General features: G+C 49.2%; 1 protein-coding gene across 1 annotated transcript in view; it reads left to right on the top strand.

Annotated features, from left to right (window-relative positions):
- The window catches only part of LOC149326770 (uncharacterized), a 249,310-nt gene that overhangs the window by 147,642 nt on the left and 84,631 nt on the right, over positions 1-17,037 (top strand). The window contains exon 21 of the mRNA XM_089563716.1: positions 15,049-15,189. Coding sequence (XP_089419842.1) covers positions 15,049-15,189 — 141 coding nt within the window. The remainder of the gene's footprint in view (positions 1-15,048; positions 15,190-17,037) is intronic.

Raw genomic sequence — 17,037 nt, 5'->3', positions numbered from 1 at the left:
GGCCGTCTGCGACCTGTGCCTGGATGGTCTGCTGAAAGGCCGGTGGAAGTGCTGGTGACGGAGCTGGGGGCGCATGCACGAGCGCGAGTTGACGTGCAACTTCTTCACGGATAAACCGCTTCACCTCTTGCATGAACTGGGGTTCTCCAGCGACCATGGCATCCGCAGATAGTACCTCGGCCTGCCGCATAGGGCGACGAGCGAGGACGCGTTGCTTGCGCAGCTGCTCGTAGCTCTTGCACAAGCTGATGACGGAGGCAACGGTGTCCGGCTGCCTGGCAAGAAGCATCTGAAAGGCGTCCTCGTCGATGCCTTTCATAATGTGCTGGATCTTATCGGCTTCAGTCATCTCAGAACTGACGCGCTTGCACAGGTCTACGACGTCTTCCACGTAGCTGGTGAACGTCTCACCTGGTTGCTGCGACCGCTCACGCAAGCGCTGCTCAGCGCGGAGCTTGCGCACGCCAGTACGGCCAAATACCTCGGCAAAGCTCGTTTTGAAAGCCGACCAGGTGGTTATGTCTGCTTCATGGTTGCGGAACCAGAGGTTGGCGACGTCAGCAAGGTAGAAAATAACGTTGTTAAGCTTCATGGTATCGTCCCAGCGGTTGTGCGTGCTTACCCGCTCGTAGGACGCCAGCCAATCTTCGACATCACTGTCACCTGTGCCGCTGAAGACAGCTGGGTCTCGCTGCCGAGGCATGCCAGCGCTGTTGTGACTGTACTTCGGACCACGTGGGCCCGAGCAAGCAGCTACCGTGAACAATCACCAAGGTCGACAACCTCGCGACGACCATGGGAAGTGGGATGCTTGGAATGCCCCTTGCGAGCCTCAGCGGATTAGTGTAGCAGGAATTTCAAGGGCCATTGTCAGCCGTAACCCCAGCGAAATTCCTTGAGCGGAGGTGACCACTATAGAGGCGAAGGCCGGGGACGCGCCGGAGTTATTGTCCGAGCGACCACACCAAGGCGACGAGCCGGCGCCGGTCACGCTGGCGGATAATTGAAGAATTCTGTGGCCCCGACTCGCGTTCTGGGCATTCGGCGGGGAGGCAAGTTCATTTCACCTGCTGGAAGACTTCGGGAGATTCCTTTCCCGCAGGGCTGGATGAGTCGGCGTCTCCTCCTCTCATCAACCAGCTGCGAGAGAGTGGAAAAACCCGCACCTGCCCAGCCGTGGGCGGTAACAAGAACGTCCCCTTCGGTCCATCCGATTGGACAGTGTTCGTCGACCATTATTCCCCAGCCAGGGATCTGGGGAAACCGAACGATATTTAACTCGGCCGTGAGTGTGGCCGAGAAAAACCTGCTAGCTCCAGTCGACTACGGTTGACGAAGACGTTCCCCTTCCACTGAGAGCCATTCTCAGTCCCGCTCATGTAAATAATGTAATTAATCATGTAACCATGTGAATACAGTTTTTCCTTCACTTCCCCTACTCCCCGTCTCCGGCCCACGTTTCCTTCCTCCTTCGGCACTGCGGCGGTGCTCCTGGACCCGATGCCTGGTGGGACACGCTACTAGCACGGCAAAACATAACAGCGCAGATAACAGGTGCTGGCGGAACCGATGACGGCGGCGGGGATGTGTTTCTCGGCATTGGGGTAGTAACGGTGCCGTTTCTCAGCTCCAGGACGGAATCAGAGTCCACCTCCACCACTTGTAATGGGTTTTTCGGGTACAACGCACAAAGCACAGCACGACACAAAGCACAAAGCGCGGAACGGCGTTCACCGACAGGCACTGGTTCCAACGGCACCAACAGGAAGCGCGCGCTCGCCGAGAGCAGTGATGATGATGATGATGATGTCCTCGGGCTGAATGGCACATACCCACAGCGGGAGATTGGCCAGGGTGCATCCCGCTGCCGCGCGGGCACTTCTTCATCACAGAACGAACAATCCCGGTTTTAGCATTAAGATCCTTAAGAATGTATAACAAATCATTGCGCTGCCTTGTCGTGTTGTTCCCGCGGTCATTATCAAATTAACTAATTCCTAGTGATTGGCGGGTAGTCAAGGTAATACCTATTTTCAAATAATTCGAGCATTCCTCCTCATTTAACAATCGTCCCATCTCATTAACCAGCAGGCTTTGCAAACTACTGGAATATATTTTTCACAGCCAAATCAGTAACTATCTCGAAGATCACAGCATTACTTTTTTTATTTATTTATAGAAGTACCTGCAGCGCCCAGGGCCATTATAGCATAGGGGACAATAACAGTAAACATATACCTAAAAGGAGCATGTCACAAATATTGAAAATAAACGATAAGGCACATTTGTCTAAAATAAAATAGAACGCATCACTGAAATGTCAGTCCGAGAAAACAAGTTTTGAAAGGGTGGAAAGCCTCTACGACAGATTGGCCGCCAGGAAAGACTGAAAAAATTTATCCGTTTTACATTGTTCTATGCTCTTGGGAAGCCTATTTCAATGTGAAGAAGTATGAGGAAAAGAGAATTACGAAACACATCAGTTAGGCATCGCGGTACAAGAACTTTCAAGTTATGATCGCGGCGTTCAGAGATAAAATATGGAGGTAGAATGTACAAGATCTTGTATATTTCCGTGAGATCAGAGTATATTTGGAAAAAAAGTTTTAATTTTGCGGTTAGTCTCCGGTCAGCCAGTGTTTTCCACCGAAGGTTTTCTTTACCTAATGTGATGCTACTACGGAAGTTATAGTTGCCAGAAACAAACCTGGCAGCGTGGTTCTGGATGCGTTCAAGTTTTTCCACAAGATAAGAGGTTTGAGGGTCCCATGCCGCACAAGCATACTCGTGTATTGGACGAACATTAGTTACGTATAGCTGTTCTTTTACTTTTGTGGGGGCTTTATGAAAATTTCTTCTAATGAGGTTTAGCGTTCTATATGACTTTAAGGTTAAATATTCTATGTGTCGGTTCCATATCAAATTTTCTGAAAAATAGACCCGTAGATACTTGTAATGTTGGACCTTTTCAAGCGGTAGCCCGTCCAAATTATAAACTGATCTCACGGGAAGACGTTTACGGGAAAATGACACATACAGTCGAGCCCACTTATAACAGTCGCAGATATAACGAACGCTCGCTTAGTACGAACGAGGGCGATGCTACCGTCAAAATATATATTGGGGCAATGGCACAGTGTCTCACATATAACGAACTGTTGTGGCCTCAACACTCGGTTAGAGCGAACGCGAAGCTGTCGGGCCCCCGTAGTTGACCGAGCCGGCGGTGTTTGTGGCAACGAGGACTTGTGGCAACGCGTCGTTGACACGCAGCTGGCCGGACCTGACGTTGTCTGGGACGATTTCGTTTCTGCTGATGACGACGCCGACATTGCGGATCCATGCACTGACGAAGCTATTGTGCGTGAAGTGCGAGCCCTTCCTGACTGCCCAGAGACCGACGAGGACGATGACGAGGATGCTGCTCTACCGCCGGTTGCTGTGAACGCTTCAGCCGCAATCGGTTACATCGCGTCGCTTAAGGAACTCGTGTGCAGCAGAGGCCTTGGCGATGAACATATTACCGCGCTGGAAAAATTAGAAACGGCAGTGATGCGATCAGCTTTGAAGAAGCAGACATGCATCACGGACTTTTTTCAAAAATAAAGTTAACTTTCGTCTCGCTTACTCTTTTTGCCCGTATTATAGGTGGTCCACTTACTACGAACTTTGGATACAACGAACAAATGCCGCGTGACGATCAAGTTCGTTATAAGTGGGCTCAACTGTACTGACATTTAGCGCTGGTTAAAGACATGCCCTATTTAGTGCACCAACAATTAATTTTGTTCACATCACTCTGTACACTGCTTACATCATGGTAGTTTCTAATATTCCTGTAAATGACACAATCGTTGGCATATAATCTCACTTTGCATTCAAGCCCTTCAACAATGTCATTTATAAAGACTTGAAATACCAAAGGCCCCAAAACAGACCCTTGGGACACGCCAGAGGTAACGGTGACATTCGATGAAATAAAAGCGCGGCTTCCGCAAAGGTTTTTCATGTGACACTCAACTCGCTGGCTTTACTAATGACTTACATCCATCACTTGACGCGGGCTTTCATGTCAACGCACTATTTCTTGCTTATTCGAAAGCTTTCGACCGGATTCCTTATCACAGACCTACTGAAACTTGAACAGGCTAACGTCCTTCCTAATGTGCTCTCATGGATTAAAAACTTCATCTCGTCTAGATTCACTTACCCCGGTTAATAATTCTGAGCCTTCTGCTGCTCATGTCACATCTGGTGTACCCCAAGGAAGCGTTCTGAGACACTTGCTTTTTCTATTCTTATTAAGGATTTAACTGCCTGCGTAACATCTAAAGTTCCACGCTTTACTGATGACTGCGTAATTTACCGTAACATTGCTAGCGACTCAGACCGCCAATCCTTACAGTGACCTGGACGCAGTCTGCTCTCGATGCTCATCCTGGTTAAGCGTTTCCAAAAGAAAAAACGTCTTCCATTCGTTGTTAAGCCCGTATTCCAACCACTGGTGTTCTGAAATGACAGTACAGTACAACTAACGACAACATGCAAGTGAGTACTTCGGGGTGCACCTTCACTGTGACTTAACATGGTGTCACCCTATTGATCTCACCCTAGCATCTGCTAGCCGTTCACTTGGTCTTCTGAAACGTAACCTCGAACACGCGATATCTGTGGTGTGCCGCCAGCTAGTGTAACAGCCGAGCGCCAAGTAATGTGAAAGAGCGGAGGCGCCCTCTTCTCCCGGCGCCCGTCGGAGGGCGAGCCCCTGCTCGCCCGTCCCTTTCTAAAATAAATGCCTTTCTGTTCTCAGCCACCCGTCTGGAGGGTCGTTCTTCTCCGCGCTCGTCGGACACTCACGACAATATACACGTCGAACAGCTTGCCCGTACCCCTATAATATGACCTGAAAGCGAATACGCGGCAGCCATTTCAGACCTTGATGAAGCCCACGTTACAACGAACATCGAATCTTTGCAAAACATTGCTGTTCGCTTCATCCTTTCGGACTACTCACCTTACACAAGCGCCTCAGCATTAAAAAAACACGCTGAACTGGAATACTTATCACTTCGTCGTAAACTTGAATTTTTAACGCTTTTCGTCCATATCCCTTATGACCGTCCATCTCTTCGTAACGATTTGTTTATGTCATCTTATGTCATCTTTCTACGACGTGATCATTCTTTCAAATTTAAACGCGTGCAGAGCGTGCAATAGTTCACAATCGCTCATCGCTACAAAAACTGATAAAAAAATTCAAGAGCTCATTCGCTGTGGTGGAACTGCGTTGTGATTAATTTTGTCTATTTTTCTTGCTTTTGCATTACAGCTTGTGCTCTAATTATTGTTTTTGTCATTGCCTTGCTCTTTTTAATATTTTATTGCATCACTCCCTCTATGTAATAACCTCCGAGCGAGGCCATTTAGGGGTAAGGGGAATAAATAAATTAATGCTTTATTTGTCTTGATCACATCAAGCTCAAAGTATTCAATTCAATTTCATGCAGTTTTATTTTCCGGAAATATTCCGGCGGGTTGATATGAAAAAAGGTGTTCCTGACAGCCTTACAAAGGCCCACAAAGCCACCAACAAGGCAGCAGGCGATGACTTGATCATGCAAAATTTAAAGTAAATATCAAATATTTCACATACATTAGATGACTAAAAAACATCGACTATAACAAAGTAACAGATTATACGCTAACAAATATTATATTTTTAAATTTCACACTAGTTCTGCAGCAAACGAATTCACGAAGTGTCGATCACAACTTCAAAAGAAACTTGTACAAAATGTTTAAAAGACAATTTTGTATGGTTGGTTTGGTTGGTTTGGTTCATGGGGTTTAACGTCCCAAAGCAACTCAGGCTATGAGAGACGCCGTAGTGAAGGGCTCCGGAAATTTCGACCACCTGGGGTTCTTTAAAGTGCGCTGACATCGCACAGTACACAGGCCTCTAGGATTTTGCCTCCATCGATTTTCGACCGCTGCGGCTGGGATCGAACCCACGTCTTCGGGTCAGCAGCCGAGTGCCATAACCACTGAGTCACCGCGGCGTCACAATTTTGTATCATTCAAAAATAGAGACCTTAAGGCTCAGCAATAGGCAACATGAACAAGATCTTCAGCCAACAAATATTTCAAGAAAAAAAGGCAACACATAATACAATCTGTGAAAATATGCCGCAGCTCAGGCAGTTATATATGGTCTGCTGCCATATAAGGTGTCTGCTGCTGCCATCACTTTCCCAGCAAGAATTGGGCAAGTGATGAACTGACATGAAGAAGACTGACTTGAACTGTCTAATTACGTTCATGCCGTAAAGGAATTGCGAGCGCTGCATCAGTTGGCCTGCGAAAAATCTTGTTTTTCGGTCGTAGATCAGAGAGCACAGGTTTTCTTGTTGAGGTTTTCAGGCATGTAGAACCGATCGAGCGCAGTTACTTCCTTTTGCTCATAAAGTCATCCTTGATCGCCTGCTTTGAAAAGCGGGCGATAATACCAGGATCTTCATCTCTCACCGCCGAAAACCGATGCACAGCGGGGTCATCAATAGCTATCTGCAGTGGAACGTCTATCTTTGCCCGCCACTGCGTTCAATTTCGTCAAAAGATCCTCATATTTCGACTCTGGGATCCCATGGATTTCAAGATTTAACTTTGAGCAACACCTATTGTTGGGCTAGTTGGTAGGACATGCTTCTGAACGAACCAGCGCAAAAACACAACGGACAAGAAAAAGGCGGAACACGACGGACAGGAGCGCTGAACTTTCAACTTTATTTTGGAAGTACAGATGCAACGTATATATACAGCCATGTCAGGGGGGCGTACCACACAAGGAAAGGAAGAACAAGTGGAATCTACAAGGTCATGAAGAGACAAGCGACACAAGCAAACCAAAGATCCTAACTAATATAACACGTGAAGGTGACAAGTTTCAATGGAGGCAAGAATAAGCAACAGGGAAAAAAAACAGGGAAAAAACGCCAGACCTCGTGAAGACGAAAATTGATTCTGATAACAAAAACCGACAAAAACAAAAAGGTAAAAAACCATTAAAAGTGATAAAAGCAATAAAGTTAACAGGGCAATGGAAATGAAAAAGATAAGATGCCAACATGTAACACGGCAAAAATACTAACAGCTAAAATTAAGAAAACATCGCGGAAAAACTAACAGCTAGAAAGTAAAACCCACAGAAAAATAAGGTTAAGTTTTGTGTATCAAATAGCGGAATGAAAGTTGGCGGGAAAAAAGACGGTTGCATAAGGTCGCCTATCTGGCACAAAATTCGAGGCATTAACTTTTTAACTATCCCACCTTATGCAACCGTCATTTTTTCCGCCAACTTTCATTCCGCTATTTGATACACAAAACGTAACCTTATGTTTCTGTGGGTTTTACTTTTTAGCTGTTAGTTTTTCCGCGATGTTTTCTTAATTTTAGCTGTTAGTATTTTTGCCGTGTTACTTGCTGGCATCTTATCTTTTTCATTTCCATTGCCCTGTTAACTTTATTGCTTTTATCGCTTTTATTGGTTTTTACCTTTTTGTTTTTATTGGATTTGTTATCAGAATCAATTTTCGTCTTCACGAGGTCTGGCGTTTTTTACCTGTTTTTTTTCCCTGTTTTTTATTCTTGCCTCCATTGAAACTTCTCGCCTTCACTTATTATATTAGTTAAGATCTTTGGTTTGCTTGTGCCGCTTGTCTCATCATGACCTTGTAGATTCCACTTGTTCTTGCTTTCCTTGTGTGGTGCGCCACCCTGACATGGCTGTATATATACGTTGCATCTGTACTTCCAAAATAAAGTTGAAAGTTCAGCGCTCCTGTCCGTAGTGTGGTGGTAGTGGTTTATTTAAAAAATAAAAGTGAAGCAAAAGAGTGTTGCCGGCCGCGGCAATTGTTATCTAATATCTTAAGCACCCGAGCTGCAGCCGGCGCGTAGTGTTCCGCCTTTTTCTTGTCCGTTGTGTTTTTGCGCTGGTTCGTTCAGAAGATTTAACTTGCGGCTTTGCCACTCAAGGTCGTCAATATTCTGCTTAACCTCATCAGCAGCGAAACTTTCCTCTCGGCTTTCTGTGGCACAAACTTTCTTTTTCAAACCGACGATTTTTTTTGTCGTGGTCACGCTTTTGTTTAAAGACCTCATCGCATTTCTCAGATATTTATTTATTTATTTATTTATTTATTTATTTATTTATTTATTTATTTATTTGTACATACTATCGGTCCAACCTGGACCAAGATAGGAGTGGACACAACATCAAACTTGTGGCATACGCAGACAAGCAGGAACAAGATGCAAGCAATACAGTACAATCAGTAAAACAGTGTTAACAAAGTACAGTCATAAAATACAGGTAATAAAAGATTTCCTTTATATACTTTATTGCTTTATAAGTTTAGCAAGACGGACGGAAGATTGTTCTCGAGATTGCGCATTTACAACTTCGTTTGGCACCCCATTCAATTCGGACGCTGTTACAGGGAAAAATTAATTGTGAAGACGAAGACGACCGTTCTGCTTAGCGGCGGCGCTGCCGTCGCTGCGCGTGCTCTGTTCTCGCATAGCACACGCAAGCGAGGTGGCCAGGCTCAGTGGAGCCCTGGACTAGGGGACCACCCAAGGCTAAGGAGGCAACCTCAAGACTTGGAGAGAAGACTTGAAGAAGACCTCCACCGCAGGCTAAATCTTATAAATCAATAAAGTTTCTACTCACTCACTCACTTCTCGCCTTCGCCGACCACGAACTGTTGCCGCCATGCTCCTGAGGTCCCAGTGCCTTTAACAAACCCCCATCCTACATTTGGTGGAGTCGCCGGGTAACGATATCGGCTCTGGAGCTCCGTAGCCGCACTCTTCCGACACCTGCGATGCCTGTAGACATCCAACACCAAGCCGTGCAAGCAGGCCCACCGACTGTCATCTGTGCCGGCTCCCTTCGCCAAAGGGACCCGGCTATCTTCAGCGGCACAGATGACCATGACGTGGAAGACTGGCTCGCATCCTACGAGCGGGTGAGCCTGTATAACAAGTGGGATGACGAGACAAAGCTCAACAATGTAATTTTTTGTCTTACCGGCGTCGCAAACTTATGGTACCGTAACCATGAAGGGGACGTTGCGACTTGATCAACCTTCAAGACGAAGTTCTCAGAAGTGTTTGGTCGCCCAGCTGTCAGACAACTTCGCGCCGAACAACGCTTACGTGAACGGTCGCAGCAGGTCGGCGAAAGCTTCACTAGCTACATAGAAGATGTAATCGCCCTCTGCAACCGAGTGAACGTCAGCATGCCGGAAGCTGAGAAGATCAAGCAGATCTTGAAAGGCATTGATGATGACGCCTTTCAAATGCTGCTCGCTCGGGACTTGCGCACCGTTTCGGAAGTCATCACGCTGTGCCAGAGCTTCGAGGAGCTACGTAAGCAGAGGGTCCTGACTCGTCAGCATTCAGCTCATGTAGAGTCACTTGCTGCACTGACACCCGCAGCTGATAACTCCTCTCTGCTGCAGCAAGTCAAAGACTTTTGCGTGAGGAGGTGGCCCGTCAGCTTTCTCTTTTTCCTAGCACTCAGGGGTCGCCACCATATTTGGCCCCGGCTCTCCAACATGCAATTCGAGAGCAGGTTGCTGAGGTGCTTCCGTCAGCGCATTCATCACCACCTGTCGCAGCTCCGCTGGCGTACGCTGACGCCGCCCCAAGACCAGTGGCCACCCCTCTGAATTATGGCAACGTCGCCCCAAAACCTGTCGCCCGTCCAATGACTTACTCTGAAGTCGTCGCACAACCTCGGCCGCCTACGTACCCTATAATGTCAGTGCCCGTACAAGCGCCGGCACCTTATCTGCGACCATCTCCACGAGACCGAGATCCTTGGCGCACGACGGATAACCGGCCTATTTGCTACACTTGCGGATTGCCTGGCCACGTAGCCCGCCATTGCCGTCGCCGTCTCCCAGTTTCGACACCGCCGGTCGGGTACTGGCCTCCAGCGCGTCAGTACTCCGCGTCTGCTGAGCCTCGTGCGTGCACTCGTCCTTTCTCCCCCGACCGTTCAGCGATTACCGACCGCCGTTCCCCTTCGCCGCGACGACGCTCCATTTCTCCGATGCGTCGCCGCCCAAGTAATTCTCAAGAGGAAAACTAGATGTCGCAGTTGCTGAGGCAAGAACTGCGTCCTCGTCGAACTACCAAAGACCTCAGCTGTCCCTGCGAACCTTATTGACGTTTCGGTCGAGGGAATTTCTGTCACGGTCCTTGTAGACACTGGCGCCGCAATTTCAGTAAAAGACGCAAACCTTTGACGCCGCTTGAAGAAAGTTAAGACGCCAATTGCCGGTCTCTCACTGCGCACGGCCAGCGCTCAGCACATCAAGCCGTCGGCAGCTTGCACCGCTCGAGTTTTAATTCAGGATGTCCTCTACACGATCGAGTTCGTCGTACTGCCGTGTTGTTCTCACTCTGTTATTTTGGGCTGGGATTTCCTTTCTCGTCATGCCGCTGTCATCGATTGCGCTCGCGCTGAAGTCGGGTTCTGTGCTCTGCCCCAATCCCTGCCGGACGCTGCTCCTTCACCGCCATGTATTAAAGCCCTCGTCACCGAAGACATCGACCTGCCTCCATGTTCTTCCGTCCTTGTGCGCCTCTCTTGTGCCCCTTCTCGTGATGACACTGTTCTTTTCACGCCAGCCCATACTTTTCTCCGGCGCAAGTGCCTTCCTCTGCCTTACGCCGTATTGACTTTTTCTGCTGGCCTTTCCGTACTGTGGGTCTGTAACCCGTTTCCCTACCCTAGTGCTTTGCGCCGTGGCGAATGTGTCGGCAGTGTCCAACCTGTCGCGTCTATTCTAACCCATGAGGAGACTGCCGGTTCATCGCTCATCAGACTCGCGGCGCTCAGCCCACCATCTTCTACACCCACTCCTTCATCTACCGAACTATTTCTCCGCTCCATCGACGCAGATCTTCCGCCGCCGCAGCGCACGCAGCTTCTCGACTTGCTCAACCAGTTCCGCGCCTCCTTCGACTGTCATCACAGCTCACTGGGCCTAACGTCGACTGTCACACATCGCATAGACACAGGTGCCCACGCTCCACTACGGCAGCGCCCCTATCGTGTGTCGGCACCCGAGCGCCAAGTTATTGAAGATCAAGTCGACCAAGAGCGCTCAAGAGCGCTCAATAGCGGCGTGATTAAACCCTCAAGCTGTCCATGGGCTTCGCCAGTTGTGCTTGTCAAAAAGAAAGACGGCTCCATCCGTTTCTGTGTAGACTACCGCCGCCTTAACAAGATTACGCGCAAGGACGTATATTCCCTGCCACGCATCGATGACGCGCTAGACTGCTTGCAAGGTGCCGAAATATTTTACTCTTTAGATTTACGTTCCGGGTACTGGCAGGTACCCATGGAAGAGGCCGATCGCCCCAAGACAGCTTTTGTAACACCTGACGGCCTATATGAATTTACTGTAATGCCTTTCGGTCTTTGTAATGCTCCCGCCACGTTTGAGCGGATGATGGATACCATTCTGCGTGGTCTCAAGTGGAAAACCTGCCTCTGTTACCTCGACGACATCGTCGTGTTTTCGCCTGACTTTGACACTCACCTTTACCGCCTGAAGCACGTTTTGACCTGCCTCTCTGACGCCGGCCTCCATCTCAACTTAAAGAAGTGCCATTTTGCCGCTCGCCAACTCACCATTTTAGGCCACGTTGTTTCCAAGGAGGGTGTCCGTCCGGACCCGGCTAAACTTCGCGCTGTGGCTGCGTTCCCTCGACCTACTTCTATCAAAGAACTGCGCAGCTTCCTAGGGTTGTGCTCCTACTTCCGTAGGTTTATACGCAACTTTGCCTCAATCGCTGCACCTTTGACACAACTTCTATCCGGCAGTTCCGATCTTTCGCAATGGTCCCAAGTGTGTGACGACGCCTTCGATTCCTTGCGCCGTATGCTCACTGCCCCACCGATACTGCGCCATTTCGACCCGACCGCACCCACCGAGGTCCATACTGACGCCAGTGGGGTAGGCCTCGGCGCCGTACTCGCACAACGTAAACCTGGCTTCGCCGAATACGTCGTTGCCTATGCCAGCCGCACGATCACAAAGGCTGAATCTAATTACTCGGTCACTGAAAAAGAGTGTCTGGCGATAGTTTGGGCCCTTACCAAGTTCCGCCCTTACCTCTACGGCCGCCCGTTTGAAGTCGTGACCGACCACCACGCGCTGTGCTGGCTGCCCTCTCTGAAAGACCCATCCGGTCGCCTCGCGAGGTGGGCCCTTCGCCTCCAGGAATACGACATCCGCGTCGTGTATCGTACTGGCCGCAAACATCAAGACGCCGATGCTCTATCGCGCTGCCCACTTCCAGCCAATACTTCGAGCCTTTCAACCTTAGACGCCTCCTCATCGATGCTTCACATCAGCGTCATGCCTTCGGCGCAGCGTGCCGACCGATGGATCTCTTCTCTTCTTGACTTCCTCACAAACCCTACGGCTGCTTCTCCGTCGCGTGCTCTTCGCCGCCATGCTTCCCATTTCTCAATTCGTGATAACCTCCTTTATCGCCGCAACTACAGCTCAGATGGCCGAAAGTGGTTGCTAGTTATTCCCCGTCACCTTCGCTCGGAAGCTTGCGCCCATTTTCACGCTGACCCGGAGTGTGGTCATGTCGGAGTGTTCAAGACCTACGCTCGCATCCGGCTACGATATTATTGGCGCGGCATGTACACCTTCATCCTCAAATACGTGCGCTCGTGCCTTACCTGTCAACGTCGCAAGCCGTTACCTCAACGTTCTGCTGGAGAATTGCAGCCGCTACCCTGCCCACCACGCCCATTTGACCGCGTCGGCATTGATTTATACGGCCCCCTTCCGTACACTTCGGCCGGCAACCGTTGGGCTATCGTCGCGGTTGACCATTTGACAAGGTATGCCGAAACCGCCGCCCTGCCAGCTGCCACAGCCTCCGAAGTTGCCTCGTTTATTTTAAACCGATTCATCCTTCGTCATGGCGCCCCACGCGAATTGCTGAGCGACAGAGGCCGCGCCTTCTTATCCGATGTTGTGAAGGCACTGCTCACCAAGTGCAATGTAATTCATCGCACCACCTCCGCATATCATCCGCAAACCAACGGTCTCACCGAGCGCTTTAACCGTACCCTCGGTGACATGCTATCTATGTACGTCTCTTCAAACCAGTCTAACTGGGATCTTGTGTTTCCGTATGTAACCTATGCGTACAATACCGCAACGCAGTCCACTACTGGCTTCTCTCCTTTCTTTCTCCTTTACGGCCGTCACCCTTCTGCTACCATCGACACCATTCTGCCGTACCAACCGGACGCTTCCGAGTATACGCCTCTATCTGAAGCCGCCCAGCACGCCGAAGACTGTCGCCGCATCGCCCGTGCTCTCACAACTGACAACCAGTGCAGAGAGAAATCCCGCCACGACCTCAATCAAACAACGCCACACTTCCCCAATGGCTCCCTAGTGTGGCTCTGGGTTCCGACAAATACTCCTTGCCTGTCGTCAAAATTTCTCGCCAAATACCATGGCCCATACCGTGTCCTGGCGCGTACACCTCCAGTTAATTACACAGTCGAACCTCTCGTGCCGTCTTCTGATCGCCGCTGCCGTGGACGCGAGACTGTTCATGTCCAGCGCCTCAAGCCATTCTACGACCCAGCCATCCTGCCCGCGCCCTAAGTCGCCAGGTTGGCTCCTCTTTTTCCCCGGGGGCAACTGTGAAGACGAAGACGACCGTTCTGCTTAGCGGCGGCGCTGCCATCGCTGCGCGTGCTCTGTTCTCGCCTTCGCCGACCACGAACTGTTGCCGCCCTGCTCCTGAGGTCCCAGTGCCTTTAACAAACCCCCATCCTACATAATATTTGAAACAGTCCTTGTGAAATTTCTCTATTTGGACATGTGCACTATGTTTATTAGGGCTTTTCCACTTATTACTCAATTTTTTTTAACAGTGCTCTTTAGTTCCATTAAACCTTCTGATTTCTCGTATATGTTTGCCAGCATTACAGCAATGTCTTGCTGTTTAAACTTGCTTCGTTGGCTTACTTTGGATGCACTGTTTCCATGTATGGAACTCCATGACTACAGCGCAACGAACGGGACAAGAAGAAGGACACAGGCAGAGACACAACACAGCGATCTGCCTGTGTCCTTCTTGTCCCGTTCGTTGCGCTGTAGTCATGGAATATCGGAACCAACTTGCCCAGCAACTTACCATGTATGGAACACGGCCGCGCCTTCATCCAGGCACCTCCTCGCGACTAAGTGTTGACTCTGCAACGCCGGAGTAGTCTCCAAGGGGGTAAGAACCCTGGTAAGAACCTCCATAACGAGCTCTTCCCTTCATTGTTGTCGTAAATACAATGCATAGTATAAAAGCATGAAAAACGAGGTCGAACGAAGAACAGACCACATAAGCACTGAATGACGTAACTTGCGCCATCACGCTTGCAGACTGGCTCGCGCGGGCGCCGCAACCACCGTCGACATATGGGCCTGCCGGAGCAGTGGGGTCGTCGCGCCATCCCAGCAGCTGATTTCGTTCACTCAAGCCAGGATTGAGAGCAGCACAATCGTGGCACGCGAATGCGCTAGCCACGTGATTTTTTTGTATTTCGCGGATTCTCTTTGGAGCTCAGAAAAAGGTACACGTGAGGCTTTATGGCAAATAAATAGAGGGAGGTTCCTGATGGTGCTCTTCAACTTTGCTATTCACATCTGCCGTCTAAAGTCAATATTTACGCATTTAGAAAAATTTTCTTAATTTCTCCTTAATTAGTAGCATCACAAAAAAATGCCTACATGCGCAAGCCAGCTGGTAGCTGTATGTAAGTGGTTTCCCTAGCCTACCACAAATATCTTATTTTTTTAACCCTTGGCTAAAGTTAGCCTGGGCACCCTGTATTTAAAACCACGACGACGACGCTTACACCGCACATGAGCCACTATCTCTGAAATGAAGTAAAGTGGGTAATTAAGTAAAAAACGAAAAACTGCGCCTGTGCAGGAGACGTGCGCCCTCCGGGTCCAGTGCCTCCAGCGGCGCCTGGACGAGAGCGTCTCGAGGGAGGCGTACCTGCAGCTCTGCGACGCTTACTCCGCCCTGGTGGCCAGACAGGTGGCCAGGCTCGCAGAGTGCGGCCAAGTGGTGGGTACTGCACTCGGGCAGACCTTCATCATCGTCATCATCAGCCTGACTACGCCCACTGCAGGGCAAAGGCCTCTCCCATGTCTCCTCCATTAACTCGGCCCTTCTTCGCCAGTTGCGGCCATCCTATCCCCGGAAACTTTCTTAATCTCATCCGCCCACCTAACTTTCTGCCGCCCCCTGCTACGCTTGCCTTCTCTTGGAATCCACTCCGTTACCCTTAAGGGCCAGCGGTTATCTTGCCTTCGCATTACATGCCCTGCCAAGCTCCCATTTCTTCCTCTTGATTTCCACTAGGATGTTTTTAACTCGCGTTCTCCGACCCACTCCGCCAGCTTCCGGTCTCTTAACGTTACATCTATCATTTTTCTTTCCATGGCTCACTGCGTTGTCCTTAACTTAAGCTGAACCCTGTGTGTTAGCCTCCACGTTTCTGCAGGCCTTACGTAGAGCGAAATCGGAAATTTTAGCGCCTCCGCCATGGCTCGCAGCAACTGAGAATTAACTCAGTGAGGTTCATCAGAGTTCATGCCTGGCAGATTCGTCATAGATATTTAAGAAGTTGTTATGTCGCGAATTTCCAAAGATGTCAGAGGCACAGCACATAACGTTGACTTTGAATTGAATTGAACTGAAGGCTCATACTGAAGGCTCATGGCTTTGAACTGAAGGCTCATAATGAGACAAGCACACAAAATAACAAAGAGAAAACCTAACCCATGCGCTTCCTAATGACATCCGAGAATACTATTCCTTCATCCAAACAATTTATGGAAAGCACACTGATGCATTCCGCTCGTTTCTTACGTACAGATGATTACAGAAGGGCGATGGAAACGTAAGAAACTAGCGGAATATATCAGTCCGTCCTCCGGAAGCTGTTTGAATGAAGAAACAGAGTTCCCGGACGGCATTACGCTCATATGCGCTACCGCCGAGTTGTTCAATTGTTTGTGGTCACAAGACAGCTCCAATGAAGAGTATGAATTCCATGCCAGTCTGCTCGTCCGAGGTCCACGGCGTTGTCACCACTACGTGACAATATCGCACGAACCGACCCTCTCAATTTTGACCTGAAATTATCGACTACACTTAGGACTTCTAGTTGCAGATTTTTCTTAAAACGCATCGAAGGACGTCCCAGTGGGAAATGGTGTCGCAGCATTCGATAAATTCACGATCGGGTTAATAGGAGGCATATGGGAGAAGCTTTTGTACTGAGGTGTACGTTGTTAGGCTGATAATGGCGATGGTCTGATGAACTTTCATGCACGAAATGCATATGTGTGACTTGAGGGCAACAAGCCTTTGCATCGAGCCGTATTTTTGCCGGTAGTGTATTAGCTTAAAGAAAAAGTAATCTGATTTATGGTTCTAATGGTAGCGTTTGCAGCCGGTTTGGAACATCATGTCCTGAGCCTTCACGGTACGTCAACCTGTAGAGAGGAACCGGCATCAAAACATCGACCATGTTACGTATAACCCTTTTGCGCTACAAGTCCAGACGCACATCAGGTACAAAGTGGTAGCGCTACGCCGGTCTGTGTGAAGTAGGAAACTCAGGTAGAGAGGCATATAATCTATTTGTGATGCTGACACATCACACTTGGTCCATAGCATAACCCCAGACACGAGCGTCTGCGCTTTGTCAAAGCCACCGAGGGTGTGCGTCTGCGTAGGGCTTTCAGTCCGTTATGAGGAGCAGTAGCATTCTCAAAGTGGGTGGACGAGAACAGATATAAAAACTTGGGGCCTTCTTAACAAAATGCGATGGCGTTTATAAGTTGGCTAACCCTAAATATGCCAAAGGACATCACGAAATTCGGAAGTTGGCCCACTTCAGAAAAC

Source organism: Amblyomma mixtum, chromosome 10 (assembly GCF_055824585.1).
Source record: "Amblyomma mixtum isolate Tamu chromosome 10, ASM5582458v1, whole genome shotgun sequence".
NCBI lineage: Eukaryota > Metazoa > Arthropoda > Arachnida > Ixodida > Ixodidae > Amblyomma > Amblyomma mixtum.
The sequence above is the reverse complement of the archived record's forward strand: the minus strand, read 5'-3'. Positions and strand labels throughout refer to the sequence as shown.